The following is a 19999-nucleotide window of genomic DNA, read 5'->3' on the forward strand; positions in this document are numbered from 1 at the left end:
GTCATTTCTCAACTACACCGAGACCTGTAAGACTTTGTCCGATACCGTTCAGCATTTTATACGCCTGAGGTCTTCATGGAAAGTGGCTTTACCCATGAGGCAAATCTTTGGTTTAAAAACACAGTTTAACCGTCCACGGCACGTTTTCCCCCCGAGCCATCGCAGCTTTGGCCCGCACGCTTCCAGCTTCTGTCACGCCAACGTGAAGAGGCGAAGAGAGTGAGCGCTAACGCTAGCTCAGAAACTTATTAATAACTCCCCCCCTGCTGGAACTCAAAACATTTAGGTAAGCTTCAGAGTTTTTAAAAAACATTTTTTTAAAGCAGAACATCCTTCAGCTTGTGAGAGCTCCTAACTCCAGTTGTTTATTTTTTCCCTCCTTTTCCCGGTTGACAGCAGTGCCAGCTTCTTAGCTCACTGGCTCCAGGGGTCTTCTGCTGGCTGTCATTCGCCTAGATCTTTCTCAAACCACTTTGCATTTGATCTCTCTACTCTCCAAAGCTGTGCTCTTCTGTTTTAAGCTTCAAAGATTGAGTTCCTACAGTGGAATTATCATCATAATCATCATTTGGTGTAAATTAATGGCTTCCACCACCACTCAGTAGCATGATGAGTCAAAGCATTTAAACCATTGTTTTGAAACTTGAGGTTTTTACCGCTTTGTAGTCATGGACGGATTTATTGTGGGGTTGGATAGAAGTTTCCTAAGTCTTTTATAGTTGGTATAGTGTTTTCTCATGTTACCTCTGACACATTTTTTTTATTGTGGCACAGCTCCCTCATCTCAGGGAACAAAAGGGTCAATTTTTTGGTATTTTTATTTGACCTATGAGGTTCTGCCCCACAGCAATCGAGATCCCGACACTTGTAAGCAATTATCCCAGCAGCCCCTGCAGGGCACGGACTGATTGGTGCGTCGTTTGCCTGGTTTGGACCGAGTAACTCTTACAGTGCCGGGGTTCTCCACCCCTGTCTGTGGCTCCAGTGCTCCTGGCATTCCAGTGCAACCCAGCCCAGTCTCCTCCACCACCAAAGTCCTCAAACTCCTCTGGGACGATGTATATTAAATCCAGATTCTGCAAGGCTGAGCTGGTGTTAGCGTAGCCCTCGCCGTGCCGAGCTATAATTTGTGTGTGTGAGTGTGTGTGTGTGTGTGTGTGTGTGTGTGTGTGGGTGTGGGTGTGGGTGTGGGTGTGTGTGTGTGTGTGTGTGTGTGGTATCCCACTGCGACGCAGCCGTCCCTGTCGCTGTCACATTTGCAGACAGACGCCACCTCTCTGAGAGGCAACACCACTCACCCCCCACCCCATCCCCCCACACACACACACACACACACACACAAATACACACACACACACACACACAAATACACACACTCACCAACTCTCCCTCCATCCCCACCCCTTGGCAACTCTCCCAGCTCTGCACTCTACTGGGCCTGTGAAAGTCATTTCCCTCCCTCCTCTTTTCTCTCTCTCTCTCTCTCTCTCTCTCTCTCTCTCTCTCTCTTTTCTCTCTCTCTCTCTCTGTTTCTCTTTCTGTCTCCCCCTCTTCCCCCCTCCCCCTCTTCTCTCCTACGGACACACACACATAACCAGGCCTGAAGAGGAGCAAAAGGCGCTCGCCAGGTGCACCTGGCACGCTAACGCTAGCAGTCTGCACCGCGCCCGTGCCAAAAGAGGCCGGGTCTGCTGAGCAGACGTTGTCGAGTGCCGTTACGCTCTGAAGAGACGTCCAGTGAATTCTTCTATTACCTCCGAGGCCTTTAGGTCACATTTTTGACAGATCCGTGTAGGTCACAACATTTCCAGTGTCCTGGGTGTACTAATCCTGAGTTTTGTGTTTGTTGGTTTTGTTTTTGGACGGGGGAAATGTTGTTCTGGAGTTGCTTGGTTGCCTCTTAATGAATCATCTTGTCTTGTTTGCCTGTGTTGTCCAGGTTACGGCGACCGACGCCGATGGCGGTTCCTTTGGGTCGATCTCGTACTCCCTGGGTTCCGGCATGGGAAGCACAGCCCCGTCTCAGTTTACCATCGGGAAAGAGACGGGCCAAATCTGCACCTCGGTCGCTCTGGACCGAGACCAGGGACCCTCCAGCTATGACTTCACTGTCACCGCTGTGGATGGGGTGAGTTTCCCTTCCCTCTGTTTCATCCAGCCAGGGCTCTAGCTCCATCACCTTGCACTGATTGGACAGCGCACTGTTGTTCATTTCACAGCTCGTCAACCATTCACTAACATGGCTAAGACCTTCCAAAGACATTTGGGGAAAATAAATCAGTTCAAGAATAAATAAGACCACATAATGAATCAATTACCAAGAAGCGATACAATATCACATGCAGCTAGACAGCACAGCACGGTAAGAGGAGGTGTCTTGGCAACGGCGTGTCAACTCAGGCTGGTGACGGAACAATAACACGGTAAAAAATACTACGTTTACAGAACTTATGCAAATAGGCAGTACATAGAAAACTAGCGTTAGCTCTCACAAGAGAAGCACAGTGGCACAGCCAGCCCGAAAGTGGAAGGCTGTACATTTAATGGGGCAATAAAATCACAAGAGAGTGAAAGGGGAACGAGGCTCCAGGCGGCACTCTATAGCGCCGCAGCACCGAACGCCCGGCCCAGAAAGTGAGACTTGAAAGAGCCGAGGCGAAAGCAGAGGAAATTGCCGCACTCATGCGCGTTGCCTTAAAAAAGCGCCGGGGCAATAATATTTAATAAGCTGGCCTGGCATTCGGCACAGGCATTCGGCACCGGCCAGCTCCTGTCCAAAAAGAACAGTGTGCCCCGCAAGGCTCTGCTCTGCTCGGAGGAGGCCGTGGCAGCCAATCAGACGGTCTGATCTTCAGTAGCGGTCTCTCCTCCCACTGGTTCTCCCTTCAAACACACACACACACACACACACACACACACAATCTCTCTCTTCTTCTCGATCTTTAGTGGCAGTTTCTCCTCCCACTGGTTCTCCCATCTCACAGACACACACATGATCTCTCTCCCCCATACACACACTCTCTTTCTCTCACACACACACACACACACAGTCTATAACAGATTGCTGTTGTCATCAGGAAGGACATGAGTGTACAGCTCCACCACCACTCCCCCCACCCCCTCAAATCATCGTTCCTCTGAAGTTGAAGCCAGAGAAAGTGAACTGAGAGAGTTCAATGGCAACGCTCCACATAACAGTAGTCAACTCCTCCATTACCTTTACCATCAGACAAGGATGCTTGCAAACTTTTAATTCATTTTGGTTGCGTGGGAAGGGTGTGCATATATCAAATATGAGTTGCTAAAGCTAAGTACATTGGCCTTGGATTTTATGTTATGGAAGGAAATGATATGTGGTGGCCATCAGTAGTTGTGGGAAGACATTATTCTGACCCCAGTCCCCTGTCTCTCCTAATATATGCCTATTGACAGTCTATTGAACCCAAGCCATTGCTGAGATGCATAATCCGTCATGCTTACAGAAATAATTCTGTGGCCAGTCGGACTGACATGCCATATTCCGTTGTAAGCGTGGAATGAAGCGCTGATGCTCTCGTGTCCTTACCTTACCCCAGGGCGGACTGAACTCTATGGCCTATGTGCGTGTGGACCTGCTGGACGTCAACGACAACCGGCCCACCTTCTATCCCCTCCAATACGCCGTCAGTCTGAGCACACAGAGCGCCCCAGGGACCTCCGTCGTCAAGGTGACGGCCAACGACCCAGACGCGGGTATTAACGGAAGGGTGACGTACCGCACTATTCCGGGAGGGGGCTCTCCGTTCTTCACCCTCAACAAAGACACAGGTGGGTGGCCACGCAGTTCTCACAGTTCCTCTCGTGGAAAGAACTTTTTATGGAGTCACCTCAACAATTACTTGCCAGCTCTCCAGAGTGGAGACTTTGACTGGGCCTTTGCTCTGCTAAAGACATTACAGTGGCTGTGCTTTGTTCCTAGTGCAGATGAAAGGCGGTTATTATTTAAATCTCCTAACTTGTGTCTTTCCCTGATGGCTTAATGCCTCATGTGAATATAACCATGCCTTAGTGTTCCGTGGGGCTCATGTCTTGCCTTTGAAAACTTCATATTGCCTTTTAGACGAAAGAAGAAAGGGGAACTGTTTGTAGATTTTCGCTCCCTACTGGTCTGTCTAAGTTGGCTGGTTTTGCTCCACCCAAGTTATACTTTGGTCTTTTGTTCTTTGGTTGGTTGTAATTGGTTACTATGGTTTCCATTTACAATTGTTCTTTATTCTCTCACACACACACACACACACACACACACAGGTGTCATCTCACTCTCCCGCTCTCTACATGGGAAGGCCAACACCGTCATCCCCGTGGTGATCTCGGCCCAGGACGGTAGCGGCCTGATGGCACTCGTGAACGCTCGGGTGAACATCAGCGTGGTGGCTGGCCTAGTGGCGCCCCCTGTGTTCGAGCAGGGTCAGTACTACTTCACCGTCACCGAGGACGCCCTGAGGGGGACTGAGGTGGGCGTGGTGCGGGCCAGCAGCAAAAGTGGTGAGTGTCGATTCTCACACACACAAACACACAAACACACACACACACACACACACACACACACATCCTGACACACACACACACATACCCAGACACACACACATTTACACCTTCTGCGTGTATGATGTCACTCTCACATTTTACACATCTGTACACATATGAACATATCCATATAAACCAACATACAGATGTACTGTATCAGACATGCCTATGCATATATTCACGCCACCAGATTCTCCACACACAAACATATACACATACCCTCATGAATTCATAAAAACATTCGACTCACATGTGCACACACACACATACACACACACACACACACACACACACACACACACACATACACACACACACACACACAGACCTCACATAGCTGCATTTATCAGTCACAGAGGATTATATATCAGAATGTGCTGAAAGGATTCTTTTCCCCCTTTGCGCACCACTTGTACAAATAGGCATAGTGCCACTGTACACACCTCATGTAGAAATCACATTAATCACAAATTCCATTTTGCCACTTTGTTTTCCAGCTAGTTCACTTTGGACATTCATTACTTACAGCCACAGCTGCACACACACTTTTTTCTCTCCCCCATGAAAAATGGCCGGCCTCCAGTCATGGCTGGGAATCTCTTTGTGAGCGAGCCTGCAGTACGTTAAAATTAAAGTGGCTCTGGCTCTTGTCACCCACTTTCTTCTTCCCTCTCGTCCACTCTACCCTCCTCCTCCTCCTCCTCCTCCTCCTCCTCTATTCTGTTCTCTTCTCTCTCCCCTCCTCCAGGGCTGCCTAAGGACATCTCCTACACCATCAGCTCTGGAGACCCCACAGGCTTCTTCATGGTGGACCCCGAGACGGGAGCGCTGAGGACGGCGCGGCCGCTGGACCACGAGTCGCAGCCTCTCCTGGAGCTGGAGGTGCAGGCGCGCAGCGGCAACCCGCCGGCGTTTGGCCAGACGCGGGTGCACGTGACGGTGGCCGACGTCAACGACAACGCGCCCGTCTTCCTGCCCTCGTCGTCCGAGTCGCTGCTGGTGGCCGAGGGCACGGAGCTTGGGGCCATCGTCTATCGCGTGCAGGCCGAGGACCGCGACTCGGGCACCAATGCTGCGCTGACCTTCGACCTCGACGCCGCGGCAGCCGGGCAGGCGCTGCAGCGCACGTTCAGCATCGACCGCGGCACGGGCGAGATCCGTCTGACTGGGCGACTGTCGTACGAGACGGCGCCGCGTCACGACCTGCACGTGACCGCGAAGGACGGCGGCGCGCCCCAGCAGAGCGCCACGATGATGCTGGTGGTGCACGTGCAGGCGGAGAACCAGCAAGGCCCCATGTTCGACACGCTGACCTATCGGGTGGAGCTGAAGGAGGGCACGCCCCTCAACACGCGCTTCCTACAAGTCCGTGCCCTCAGCCGGGACTCCGCAGGGGCGGGGTCAGGCTCAGGCTCCTCCTCCTCCTCCCCAACGCTGGCCTATCACCTTCACCCAGACGGCGACGCTGCGGGTTTTGGGATCGCGCCCGACAGCGGCTGGCTGTTTGTGAAGAGCGCTCTCGACCGCGAGGCTAAGGAGATGTACCTGTTGACCGTGCTGGCTACTTCAGGCCACGGGCAGCTGAAGAAGACGGGGAGCGCGACCGTGCGCGTGGCCGTGACGGACGAGAACGACAACCCGCCACGGCTCACACAGGATCGGGCCTTCCTGGCCGTGCGGGAGAACCTACCGGTGGGGAGCGGGTTCGGGCGCATCTCCGCCACCGATCGGGACGCCGGGCTCAACAGCCGCCTGAGTTACCGGCTGCTGCACTCCGACCGGCACTTCCACATCAACTCCCAGACAGGTGAGAGACATCAGAAAAGACCTCACATGCAGACAGACAGACATGTGTGTGTTTATGTGAGCAAGAGAGAGGATGTGCGTGTGTGTGTGTGTTTGTGTGTGTGTGTGTGTGTGTGTGTGTGTGTGTGTGTGTGTGTGTATGCATGCTTGTGCCAGTGTGTCCTTGTGTGAATGTCATTGTGTGCAACAGGATCTCACACACAGATAAAGGGTGTGTGTTGGTTTGTGTGTGTGTATAGGTGTGTCTTTGTGCATCTGTGTGCATCTAAATTCACATCACAGCCTCCCTCAGTGGAGAGCTCATGCCTCATCTGCCAAGGTGTCAGGCCTCACTTATGGTGAATCAATGAGCTGGATATGACAGGTTAGCTCCAGCACCACAGGCTGTAATCTTCCTCCACTGAAAGCACTCATCCTTATCTCATCTCTCTGTCTCGCTCACTCTCTCAATCCCTTTATCGCTTTCATCCCCAGCCTCTTTCACTCAGAATGCCTCGATTTCTTACATCTGTCACTAAATCTTTAGTTCTCTCTCTCTCTCTCAATGTCTATGTGTTCTCTCTCTCTGTCTTGCTCTCTCGGACTCATACTGTTTCTTCCCATCACCCTCTCCCTCACTCCCTCTTTCTATCTTCTTGCGTCTTCACCTCTTCGTCTTTGTGCCTCTTCATCTTTTCATTACTCGCTCCCTCTCCTCCAGCCCCCACCTCATCATCTCTCTGAGCACCTCTCTGGGTGGCAGAGTGGGCCCTGGTGGTGGGGGGCCATGCTGCTCAGGGCATCAGGGCACGTATGCGTCTGACCTCCACAGCTGCGCCCCGCCATCTGGGTGATCAAAGCCCCCCACCAGACACTCATCATCGTTCATGCCCGCTGCCACTTTCCCTCAGTGCCACCTCAGTCTCTCCGTCTCTCTCTCTCTCTCTCTCTCTCTCTCTCTCTTTCTCTCTCTCCATCTCTCTCTCTCTCTTTCTCTCTTACTCCGTGCCCCTCCATTCATCCCCCATTTGTCATGCCCACTGTGCAATCGATTGCCACTTTCAAGATTATCTACTCAACACTACCTGCTGCGCTTAGCAATCTATCTCCCCCTCTCTCCGTGTCTCTTTCTATCAGTTGAGTTCAGTTCCCAGTAGTGAGCTCTGTATTGCCAAAGTAACATGGCATCTCTGCTGTATTGCCAAGGTAATATGGCATCTCTGCTGTATTGCCAAAGTAATATGGCATCTCTGCTGTATTGCCAAAGTAACATGGCATCTCTGCTGTATTGCCAAGGTAATATGGCATCTCTGCTGTATAAAGATAAAGTAATATGGCATATCTGCTGTATTGCCAAAGTAATATGGCATCTCTGCTGTATTGCCAAAGTAATATGGCATCTCTGCTGTATTGCCAAAGTAACATGGCATCTCTGCTGTATTGCCAAGGTAATATGGCATCTCTGCTGTATTGCCAAAGTAATATGGCATCTCTGCTGTATTGCCAAGGTAATATAGCATCTCTGCTGTATTGCCAAGGTAATATGACATCTCTGCTGTATTGCCAAAGTAATATGGCATCTCTGCTGTATTGCCAAAGTAATATGGCATCTCTGCTGTATTGCCAAAGTAATATGGCATCTCTGCTGTATTGCCAAAGTAACATGGCATCTCTGCTGTATTGCCAAAGTAATATGGCATCTCTGCTGTATTGCCAAAGTAACATGGCATCTCTGCTGTATTGCCAAAGTAACATGGCATCTCTGCTGTATTGCCAAGGTAACATGGCATCTCTGCTGTATTGCCAAGGTAATATGGCATCTCTGCTGTATTGCCAAAGTAATATGGCATCTCTGCTGTATTGCCAAGGTAATATGGCATCTCTGCTGTATAAAGATAAAGCGAGAGGCGCTCCCTTACCCTCCTTGTTTAATGATCCAGTGCACTCTCCAATCTCTTCCTCTTTCTTTCCCTCTCTTTCTCCCTCTCTCTCTCTCTCTGTCGCTCCCCCACAGGTGAGATCAGTACCCGCACAGCCCTGGACCGTGAGCACCAGTCCAGCTACCAGCTGGTGGTGGTGGTGCAGGATGGAGGCACTCCTGCCCGCAGTGCCACGGGCACGGCCTTCATTACTGTGCTGGATGAGAACGACAACGCCCCCTCCTTCTCTCACAGTCAGCCTGGTAGAGATATCTACTTGCAGGTGAGACAGTAGGTTAGAGTTTGTGGGTGAGAGACAGCGAATATGATTGTGTGTCTGTGTGTGTGTGTGTGTGTGTGTGTGTGTGTGTGTGTGTGTGTGTGTGTGTGTGTGTGTGTGTTTCTCTAGAAACTCGGGAAAAGATCAGACAGACTGAATAATGAGCAGAACAGAGCAACCTAACCTCAAAAATCAATCTTACTTGAGTGAAGCCCTGTTGCTTATCTCTAGTATGCAGGTCTTCTTCACTTTCTTCAGCCTTTACTTTCTACACTTTTTTTCCCTTTGCGTGTGCAACTAAAGCTAACACTGCCTTTGTGTTCGCAACAGAGAATGGGAGTCCACCATGTTGTGTTTTCAACCTGGCAAGCAAACGCCTCACGCCTTAGTGTTGTCTCGTTGAGATATGGGTTGCCATGTGTTGGGATGGTAATCAGTGTGTGTCAATGGCAATGGTTCTAAAACAAGAAACTACACTCATTCTTTACAAGGCTATGCCAGAACCTTTACAAAAATTTCACAATGTGGCTCAAAGTAAATAAATAAGCCCAAATGATTAGGTTCTTCAGTCTTCTCACACAAAAATACAAAATACCCACTGTTTAATGGAGAAAAACAGTCCCAGGAAAACGAAAGTAATGATCCCACAAAGACAATTCTTTAATGGCACTGACATATTCCTGTGTTGCCTCATGTAGGTGATGGAGGGACAGCCATCTGGAGTGCTTATAGGAACTATACAGGCCAAGGACCCTGATGAGGGCGAGAATGGAACTGTTGTCTATTCAATGTCAGGTGAGTGACTGCATGAACGAACGAGCGAGTGAGTGAGTGAGTGAGTGAGTGAGTGAGTGAGTGAGTGAGTGAGTGAGTGAGTGAGTGAGTGAGTGAGTGAGTGAGTGAGTGAATGAGAGAGCAAATAAAAAAGTGAATAAATTTTCAGCAGACTTACTGAGTTTACTAAGCTGTTAAAACGAGTGAGGGATTAAGCAAGCAAGTGAGTGTGTGATTGAAGGTAGACATCTGACTGTCCTCCTCTGTGTCTCTGTCCCCACAGGTCCCCGAGCGGAGCGTTTCTCCCTCAACCCAAACACGGGCGAGCTGCGCTCCTCCTCGCCCCTCAGCCACTCGGACCGGGCAGAGTACGCCTTCACCCTCACGACCACGGACAGGGGCCTGCCCCCCCAGAGCTCCAGCTGTGGCCTGCGCATCCAGGTCAGTGGAACATAGCTGAACATGAAGGCAGCTCAACACAAATTATCTTTACAGATGCGCCCAAAACCCTTTGGTGGTTGGTTTCTATACTGGGTGGACCAGAATATTTTTTTTCTGCTGTAGTTCCTGTTTTTAGGGCTTAGGAGAATTTTTTCTCAATGATGGTCTTTTTTCTATGATGCTGTCTCTCCAACTGCATGTCTTGTGGTGAGTTGGGCTGTCTGTAAAGAATCTTTGTGATGACAGCCATCACTGACAAAAAGTTTGAAAGTGTTTTTTTGCAGACAGAGTAAGTCAAATTTGAATGGAATTACTTAATTAAAAACCAGAACTGCACTGTTGGGATTTGAGAATCTGCCGTCTGTTTCTGAAACCTTCAGCCCCAGCGTTCTCATTACCTCATCCCGAGTCTGTTTGGATGTTCACTGTCCTCGATTCGCCTGCACAGGATGTGAAACATTCATCTATTTCCCGTCTGTTTATTAAGGATGACAGGGATTATTTGACGAGCCTTGCACGCATTGAGTAGCGCTCATCTGGCTGCCCAGCAGCACTTCACCGCAATCCAGCCGGTTTCGGCATCTCGCCTGACTCTCCCCGCGTGTCTGTAACCCAGAAACAACAGGCGCACGTATTTTTAGCCGTGCAATTGCAGGTGGTGGGAAAAGATGCAGCTTTCACGAATAGAAGCTCAGCTTTACTGAGCCCCCGATAAAAGTTTAGTTCACGGGTCATTTTCTTTTCTTCCAGTCTCCTCTGGAGGAGATAGTGGTGTGTGAAACGCCTGCAGGGCCAGCGTGGCTGAAGCACTCCCAGCTGAGTTCTGATAAAGGCCAGCTGTAACCTGCCCCGCGATGAAGGCCGTGCTCCATGACTTCAGCACTTCTAATACAGTAGCGTCCCCCCTTTGAACACAAGAGCAGGCTCATATGAAACACGCGGTGGAACTTAATCAAGTTAATATTTCATAAACAGAGTCGGTAGCACACAGGAACAGGCCCAGAGCCTCTGCGCCCCTTGCAGTAAATCTTAATCCGGCTTTTGAGATCTGGAAAGTAGAAGCAGCCGGCTAGGAGAGGGCCTGGCGCTTTAAATCATTACTTTCCCTCCCTCTTCTCTTGCCGTCCAAAGCAAAGAGCGGGAGTTAATAATTGATATGTAATTGGATTAAAACAGAGCAGCTTCGAGGGCTCTGTTGACACATCCCTTGAAGATGTCATCATTTTTTTCACAAGGCTTCCACCAAGACTAGGGTCCAGCGCAGAGGAAGTGACCTCATGTTAATTTGGAGTTGGAACGCTCCCCGGCTTTTTCAATGGACTGTTTAATGTGGATTTGATTACCCATTGTCATATTATGTTGCACCAAGGCCCGGTTTTGACTGTCTGCGGACCCGCCAGTGGGTACAGTTCACATGAAACAGGTTGTTATTTTTGAATGAAATCAACGCAATGAAAGAAAAGGTCTCTTTGAAAAGAAAACTGTCTTCTAAGAAAAGGACCTCCAAGTTTGACGCTGGCACCAGCCAATGCACTCGTTTAGTGCTTCATTTTCACTATAGTGGAACACACGTCACAGTGAGTCAATTACTGGTTTGGGATAGGAGTGAGCTTTATTAAAACAGCGTGTCAACCATGGAGTGGGAGCTCTGTGCGTGTTTCCATATTAGGCTCCGAGGCACATTTGCTTTGAAGTCGTGCTGATTGGCCCATCATGGGCTTTGTAAAAATGGGGGTGTTTTCTGAAGACTGTGCCCTGTATCCTAATATGAATGTTCTGACTATTTCCTATTCTGATTATGTTTACTTTAATCCTTTATTATTTTTCCTGGCAGTGATGCCCCCGTCTGATTAAATCTGATTAACGCTAGCAGGCATGTTGTTTGAGTCTGTAAAAACTGCTAAAAAGTTTTGTTTTTCATCCTGAGTGGAAAAAAAAGAACATAACAAGGGAATGTGGTCTACAATATGTTTTCATTTTCTAAGCTTCCAGTGGCTGTGGTGACTTGAGCATATTAAGGCATTCATTGTTGAGTTGAGTGGAACGTAGCATATCTATGAGGTTTGGCTTTGTGTAAAAGAGCCGTAGAACACTTGCCAGGGCAACTCTTGTTCCTTTCTAAAGTGTAAAGACCTGTTCTCGTCTGCAGGTTCTGAGCTCAAGCAAAGGCAAGGCCAAAGGCAACTCGCGATCTGTATACCTCACTTCCATGGAGGGGGCCAAACCAGGCTCTGTCATTGGCACAGTCAGGTCACATGACACACGGGAACTTCCTGAGTCTGGCCAGGTGACCTACACGGTGGTTGGCGGGACAGACCGAGACGGCACGTTTGTGGTGGATCGACTGACGGGAGACGTTTACTTAGCGCGAGAGCTGGATTACGAACGGGACTATCACTACACGATACACATTGAGGTGGTGGACTTCTCCTCCACCCTGCCCAGCAGCCACATGGTCTTGCTTGACATTGACGTACAAGACAGCAATGATCATGCCCCACACTTCCCTGAAGACCCCGTCACCATTGTCATCTCTGAGAGCACAGAGCCTGGCATGCCTGTGTACACCTTCCAGGCCGCTGATGGCGATGGCAGCGGACCTAACAGTGAGCTGTACTACACCATCCAGCAGCAGGGGCCTGGAGACCCAGGGCTCCTGAACCTTGACCCCAGAACAGGGGTGCTCTCCCTGGGCCAGCCACTGGACCACGAGATCATCTCCTCACTGGTGATGGTGGTGCAGGCCACGGACTCGCCCCTAAACGCCAGCCAGCGCCGCTGGGGCTCGGTGACGGCTCGTGTGTTTGTCACGGATGAGAACGACAACGCTCCGGTCTTCACTTCGCCCTCCGTGGTCAGCGTGATGGAGGACCAGCCGGTGGGGTTCGTGGTGCTGTACGTTATGGCACGGGATGCTGACCAGGGCGAAAATGGACGCATGTCCTACCGCATCCAGGCCGGAGACTCAGCTGGAAAGTTCAGCATCAACCCCAGCACTGGTGAGTCTTTCATCCCCTCACTCAGAACACCACTAATACATTCCGTCCTTCTCAGTCGTAGAGAGAGCCGGAATGTCTCCCTTGCAGCAGTCCCCTCTCTCTTTTTCTCCCTCTCTCTTTCTCTCCCTCTCTGTGCCCCTTCTTTCTCTCCCTCTCTCTTTCTCTCCCTCTCTGTCTCTCCTCTCCAGCCTCTAGCTAAACCCTCTTCCCTGCCAAGGGCCCTGCTCACATGCTCTCAATCAGGTCTCTGTGTGTATCCATTCCCATGAAATATCTAGCTGGAGAAAAAAAAATAACACCATAGTGTCCCACACTCCACTGGACTGCTGGTAACTATTAAGATGTGGCCCACAAACTGCAGTCGGGGCTGTGAGGGAAGGACTGCACTAACACCAACATGAGCTGTTTGGATCCACAGGGACTTTGTTGCGGTACCTAAGACACGCGTTAGCCACCTCCCACGCCCTTCATCCCCCCCATTCCACAGCCATGCCTCCAAGCTTCGATCAGGAAATGCCACTCCCTGTCCAACTGTCCCTCAGGACACAAAAAAGGATGAAAGAAGGGGGGAAAAGAAACTCAGTCATGCATGTCAAACGTGCACAGACCACAGAGGGTTCTCTTCTGAAGGTGCTTTGAGCTGTGTTGGTCATTTGTTAAAATAATGACACAGTCAATCCTCAGAGCACCTGGTCTGCTCCCGTTCCGGCATCCGCCAGATGAGGAAGTGGTTTGACCCCTTCTTTGTTTTGGTTTCCTTTCCTTTTATGTTACTCGTTTCCCTACATTGCCCATCATAGAATTAAACGGAAAGTCAGAAAACTCAATTTGCTCCTTGACAGACCCGTTAGGGTTTTTTTTATTTGTTTTTGGAAATCGGTGTAATTTCAGTTCACCTTAAGCTAGCGTGTCTCTCGGCACTCTTGACTAATGCGGAGCTAGCAAGGTCGTGAAGCAGCAAACATCTTCATTCCTCTCCCTGCACCCCATGTCTTATCAAAAGCTAGGCTTATGGGCAGGATTGTTAGGGAGTCAAACTGGCTGAAAACATTTGAGCCTCTAATTCTAACCAGATTAAGGGCTCAGGGGCAAGTTATCTCAGCACTCAACAGATAGAAAGCGAACGAAAAGACAACAACACACACAAAAGGAGAAAAAAAAACAAGACTTTAAACAAAACCAAAAACAGCCCGCAGCACTGCAGCCTCTCCCTCCTGACGATTGCGGCTCAGTTTAAAGCATGAAATCGAAATTGAATCAATGCAAGCGCAGCTCCCTTGCACTCGCCCGCTGCTTAGTCAAGCCGGGGTTAATGACGTGCTGAGGGTGCCTTTAATTTCATCGGGGCACGGCAGGCTGTGTTGTGTTGCGTGTCTAGAGAGCATGTTTACCCTTTCTCCTCCCTGACCCCCCCTAAGGCTGTGGCGCTGTCTCCGTGGAAAAAACTCATAAACTGCAGCCAGATAGTTTGTTGCCACAGAGGCAGCGGTGGTGGTGGTGGTGGCGTCGGCCAGCGGTACAGTATGCAGGTAGGGCGGATCATAAAAACAAGAGAGAGAGAGAAAGGAGAGGGCTTAGCTCTGATCCACCGCTCCCACGACAAGGTTGTTCCAGCTCCTCGTTTCGCACCTCGTTCCATTGCTTCGGAAACGTGACGGGGGCTGCTCGTTAAGGCTGTTAACCCCGCAAATCACTTTGCACGCATTGCATGCGAGCATCGACTGTGGTCCCTCCAAACTGCAGGCTTACTTAGCAGCGTGCCTCCGCATTTGGCAAGTGAATGGCAGGCCTTGTTAGCGTGTCACGCGCTCTCCAACAGAAACAGGAGAATTCCAAGTTTTGAGCAACAAAATGTTTTATCTGTCAAACTCCTTCCCCCACTTCCTAGGGTCTTTGTCCATCCTCAAGCCCATTGACCGAGAGGAACAGGACCTTTACAATCTGACCGTTATTGCCGAGGATCATGGGATGCCTCAGCACTCCACCACGCAGGTGCTGTCAGTGCAGGTGATTGACGTCAACGACAAGGTACCCTGGTTTGAGGAGAGCCAGTATGAAGCTTTCGTCACTGAGAACCAGCCTTCGGGGTTCTCCGTGCTGGTGGCCACAGCTTCGGATCTGGATCAAGGTGAGTCCTAAATCATCTTCCCAAATTCAACTGAATTGTATCACACACATAATAATACATTTTTGGTGATTGCTGTGATCACTAAGGTGACTAAAATGAATGCTTCTGAGGTGTCTGCTTTCCTCTATCTGCTGGTATGCAAGCAGAACACTCTACGTCCACTTAGTGTGTGTGTGTGTGTGTGTGTGTGTTTGTTGGCACTCTGCAAATCACCAGTTGGTTCTAATTGTCAGTAACACTTAGAGGCTGGTGTAGGGACGAGAGGAGGGGTAAGAAGCACATTCTCCTGGACTTAGTCAGGAGCATATAAAAGAGAAGGATTATAAACTCTCTCTCCCTCTAACTTTCTCTACCACCATCGCTCTCCCCTTCTTGTCTCTCTCTCTCTCACTCACTCTCTCTCTCTCTGTCTCTCTCTCTCTCTCTCTCTCTCTCCAGGAGCAATTAATGAAGTAAACAGGTGTCCGTGCCAGACTCGTTCTGGGTTAGCACGCAATCTGGCATGTAGGCACCAGGGGGAAGGTGATTGCGGCCAACTGCTTAGACAGCAAAATAAACTACAAACAAATAAAAAACAAGAAAAAAACAACCTGAAGAGCATTAAAAAAAGAAAACCAGGCATGCCGCTGTGTTTACTCATTTCGTGAGAAAACTCAATTGTGCCTTTTTTGTACACAGTCATGCGTCACAGACACACACGTTTTACCCCCCTGCACCCTCCTAGCGCAGATGGAGGTAATTTGGGAAGTGTGACTTCCAGTAATTGGTGGTTGTCTCTCGTCTGCATTTCTCTCTCCCCTAGGGACAAATGGCCGGGTGACCTACGGCGTGTCTGGTGAGGATGGCTTCAGTATCCACCCAGCGACCGGTGTCATCTCCACCACTAAAGCTCTGGATAGAGAGGCCCAGGAACACTACACTCTGACAGGTACAACATTACCCCCAGGCTGCAGGAACAGATTTGCAGTATAGTGGAAAGAAAACAGACTTTTGGCTCCTTCACTGAAGCCTGTCAAGATAGCATCCACTCGCCTAATTTATGAATGTTGTGACTGGTACAGGTTCTTTCCATCACTTTCATTTTTTGTGTGTTTTTAGATCATAATTCTTTTTCCACTGAGTGGATTTGATTTTTTATGCCGTCCCTCCGCTCAACAGAAGCAATGTTAACATTGAGCCAATAACATTTCTTTCAACAGTGTATGCCAAGGATGGCGGACTCCCTCCAAATTTCGCCAAAGCAACGGTCAAGATCACAGTGTTGGATGAGAATGACAACAGCCCAGTTTTTGGCAGGGTGTACTACAGCCTGGAGGTCCCCGAGAACCAGGAGCCTGTAGCACTCTTCACGCTGAGAGCCACTGATGAAGACTCGGGAGACAGCGCAGAAATCACATATAAAATCACAGGTGATAATTACACTCACAGAAAGTCACACAGACAATCCTTTAATCCTAACAGACATTTCCCTTCTGCCATTTCTCTTTTTTTTTTATTCACTCTTCCCTGAATTATTTTCCTTAAGCTAATGTGACATAATATACCCTTAAATCTTTAGGTGATTATAATTGCTATATTTATAACTTCATAACTATATTTCCATACATTTACCTTCTTTTCTGTTTAGATGGAGACCCCATGGGTGACTTCCGTCTGGAGAGAAGTACAGGACTGCTGTCCACTTCCAGAGCTTTAGACAGGGAGAGGAAGGCTAAGTACGTGCTGACTGTCACTGCCCTGGACCAGGGCGTTCCACCTTGTAGCGCTAGCACGGTCGTAGAGGTCGCTATCCTGGATATCAATGACAACAGCCCAGTCTTCCAGAGCAGTAGCTACACCATCGATGTCTCGGAGGACGTCCCTGAGAGCTCAGCAGTGCTGGAGGTAACCGCCAGCGATGATGACGAGGGCCCAAACGGCCAGGTTCGGTACTACCTCAGCCACGAGGCCCAGGGCATGTTCTTGGTAGATGAGCAGTCAGGTCGCATCTTCACGGCTGGGCCTTTAGACAGAGAGAAGAGGGCCTCATACAGCTTCCAGGTGTGGGCTTTGGACTCCGCTCCAGCGGCCCCCCGCAACTCCACCGCCCAGGTGACGGTGCACGTGCTGGACATCAACGACAATGCGCCCTTCTTCGTGCAGGACCCGCTCATCATCAATATCTCCAGCGCCTCAGGGCAGGGCCACCGCACCCTGGCCACCATGCAGGCGGGAGACAAGGACTTTGGGGCCAACGGCTCCGTGTTTTACCGCTTTGCTAACCCCATGAAGGGCTTCGCCATCAACTCGCTGACAGGGGCCATCCAGGCCACGGAGAACCTGCAGGGGCTAACGCAGAGCCAACGGACCCTGATCGTGGAGGCCATGGATCAGGGCAGCCCGGCCCAGTCATCATTCGGGGTGGTGGTGGTGTACGTGCGTGAGCAGCCGTACCGCGGCATTCGCTTCTCACGGAATGCAAGAGACGTCAGTCTGCAGGAGAATGCTGCCCAAGGTGTGTTTGGATTTTATTACAAACTGTTCAGGGTGTTTACTAGATATGTTGAGTGCTGTTTACAGCGTGTTATTTTAAGTATGATAAGTGTTTGTGTACTGTACGTGTTTTTCAGCATGAAGTAGTGTTATACTTAGTGAAGTAGTATTGCATTCAGTGTACCCAAGGTTCATATATCCTGAAACCCTTAGGTCTGCTTAGGTCTGTGAAAAAATCTGTTCAAACAAGCAAGTTAGAATGTTACAGCTCTAAAACATGTTATAACATATTGAGCTTTGTTTTGGTCAGGTACTGTTGTTGTGCAGACTCAGGCCCAGTATCCTGATGGCTCTCGCAATGGCATCAGCTACAGTATCTTCAGTGGCAACAAGCTCCAGTCCTTTGGAATTAGTGCCAACACTGGTGAGTTAATGCAATAGCACTCTGTGTGATTAACACCTGCACATTCATCATAGCTAACAAATTAATTACCTTGGTTCTTTGCCATGTTGTCTAGGCGAGATCTGGGTTCAGAACTCTGTGGGTCTTGACTTTGAGGAGACGCCCAGAATCCGTCTAGTGGTGAAAGCCGAGACCGCATCTTCCAGCTCCTTCATGGCTGTCAACCTGATCCTGCAGGACGTCAATGACAACCTGCCACGCTTCCAGCTCCAGAACTATGTGGCGTATGTCAGAGAGGCACAGGGCTATGATTACCCCATCATCCAGGTGCAGTAACCTGTCTCCCCTGGCTTCACTGTTATGGTTGGCCTTTGTGAACGTGTGAAGTTGTACCATGAAAACATACTTCTGCCTCAAACTAAGCAGATCTGCAGATTTTCAATGCTGCTGGGATGTGGTTTCACCTTGTTATGCCGATGTGTGTATTGTCCCTGTTGAAAACACTGGCTAGGCTCTGCCATGTAGTCGAACCATGAAGCATTACCCCCCCTCTCTCTCTCTTGAAACCAGAAGTTCCAAGTCTAATATTGCTCACTGGTTCACGTTACAATGGAACAGCTGTTGCAAATCTGCCTTTATTTTCATTTGCAATTTCCCTGGTAATTTCCTCCAGGTAATGGCAGATGACCTCGACCAGGGTCAGAACGGTCAGGTGACCTACTCTATAAGGTCGTCATCCATGAGTGGGCTTTTCAAGATCGACCCCGTGACCGGTAGCATCACAACAGCTGCCATCATGGACAGAGAAATCTGGACACATACCAAGTAAAAACCTTGCCCTTTGACTTCTGTAAAATTCATTTTATCATATAGCATCTATTTTGACATGCCTAACTTTTCAACAGCCCATCGTATCTCTGTTGCATTGTTTTTCCACTGTTTCCAAGACAGCCTCATGATTCATTCACAAACTTGTTCCAAAGGGCTGAATTGAATAATAAATCTCTTCTCAGACCATCCTGAAATAAGGGGATGATGTAATCACCAGATAACACGTTGTAATGGCTGGGCAAAAGGATGAGATGAGGCTCTCATACGCGTGTTGCTTTCCCCCCCTAGGCTTGTCGTCACGGCGACCGACCGTGGGACCCCCAGGCTGGCTGGCTCGGCCACCCTCACTGTCATCATCGTGGACCTGAATGACAACAGTCCCACAATCCCCATGCCCCGCGAGGTGCGGGTGCCAGAAAGTGAGTGATACGAACCGCACTGACGTAATCAAAGAGCCGCGTGCTCATACTCACTCTCCCTCTCTCTCTGGAACACATTGTCTCAGGTTGACTCAATTAGGAGCCCCTGTTTTTGCCAAGTTCTTCACAGCTCATTTCCTGTGTAATGCTGCAAAGCTATTGCATATCCAAGGGCTCGCTAACATCAAAAATGTGCTCATGGTTTTTATACAAAATACAGTGATCATAGAGGTAAAGCTAGTATTACACTGACATTGTGTGCAACATATATTTTAATGTCAGTTAATCTCCACCTTCTAGATCAACCCATCTGATTTTTTTTTTTCTTATCTTATTTTTCCAAACAGACACAATGATTGGCACAGTGATTACCCAGGTAACAGGGAATGATGTCGACTCCGGCCCCGCCCTTTCGTATTCCCTGCACCTTGATTCTCATGCCCAGGGGAAGTTTGGTATACACCGATATGGGGGCGGGGTTTCCCTGACAGCCCCCCTGGACTTTGAGGAAAGGACCTGGTACACGGTGACCATTCGCTCCTCAGACTCCCGGCATTATAGTGAGGCGAACCTTACAGTCCTAGTGGAAGATGTGAATGACAATGCCCCCACGTTTACACAAGACCTCTACCAGGTACAGATTTGAGTTGTGGTAAATTGTAATTGAATTTTAATGAGTGGAACAGAACTAACAGAAACATTTCAGGGTTTTTATCGGCTTAGTCTTAAGAGTATCTTTCATTGTAGGTGACATTAGCAGAACATTCCCCGGCTGGCAGTCCTGTCATCACCGTGACTGCCACAGACAAGGACACTGCAGAGAATGGAAGGATCTCTTACAGAGTGATGTCATCAACAAGAGACATTTTCTACATTGATCCTAACAATGGTGGGCAAACTATACTAGCTGTATGGGTTTTGTACTCTCAGACTCTGTTGTATATGAATACAGTGATCGAGTGCATTGTGATTAATCAAATGT

At 49.3% G+C, this 19999-nt stretch overlaps 1 protein-coding gene across 1 annotated transcript in view; it reads left to right on the forward strand.

Annotated features, from left to right (window-relative positions):
* Window positions 1-19999, forward strand: part of dchs1a (dachsous cadherin-related 1a) — a 102432-nt gene that overhangs the window by 77334 nt on the left and 5099 nt on the right. The window contains exons 3-20 of the mRNA XM_031573035.2: window positions 1940-2128; window positions 3576-3807; window positions 4288-4524; window positions 5315-6373; window positions 8366-8553; window positions 9249-9345; window positions 9608-9765; window positions 11915-12764; window positions 14653-14892; window positions 15695-15820; window positions 16092-16301; window positions 16520-17386; window positions 17675-17788; window positions 17883-18094; window positions 18441-18592; window positions 18887-19017; window positions 19365-19651; window positions 19765-19906. Of these exons, the coding sequence (XP_031428895.1) occupies window positions 1940-2128; window positions 3576-3807; window positions 4288-4524; window positions 5315-6373; window positions 8366-8553; window positions 9249-9345; window positions 9608-9765; window positions 11915-12764; window positions 14653-14892; window positions 15695-15820; window positions 16092-16301; window positions 16520-17386; window positions 17675-17788; window positions 17883-18094; window positions 18441-18592; window positions 18887-19017; window positions 19365-19651; window positions 19765-19906 (5491 nt within the window). The remainder of the gene's footprint in view (window positions 1-1939; window positions 2129-3575; window positions 3808-4287; window positions 4525-5314; window positions 6374-8365; window positions 8554-9248; window positions 9346-9607; window positions 9766-11914; window positions 12765-14652; window positions 14893-15694; window positions 15821-16091; window positions 16302-16519; window positions 17387-17674; window positions 17789-17882; window positions 18095-18440; window positions 18593-18886; window positions 19018-19364; window positions 19652-19764; window positions 19907-19999) is intronic.

This window comes from Clupea harengus, chromosome 9 (assembly GCF_900700415.2).
Source record: "Clupea harengus chromosome 9, Ch_v2.0.2, whole genome shotgun sequence".
Lineage (NCBI taxonomy): Eukaryota > Metazoa > Chordata > Actinopteri > Clupeiformes > Clupeidae > Clupea > Clupea harengus.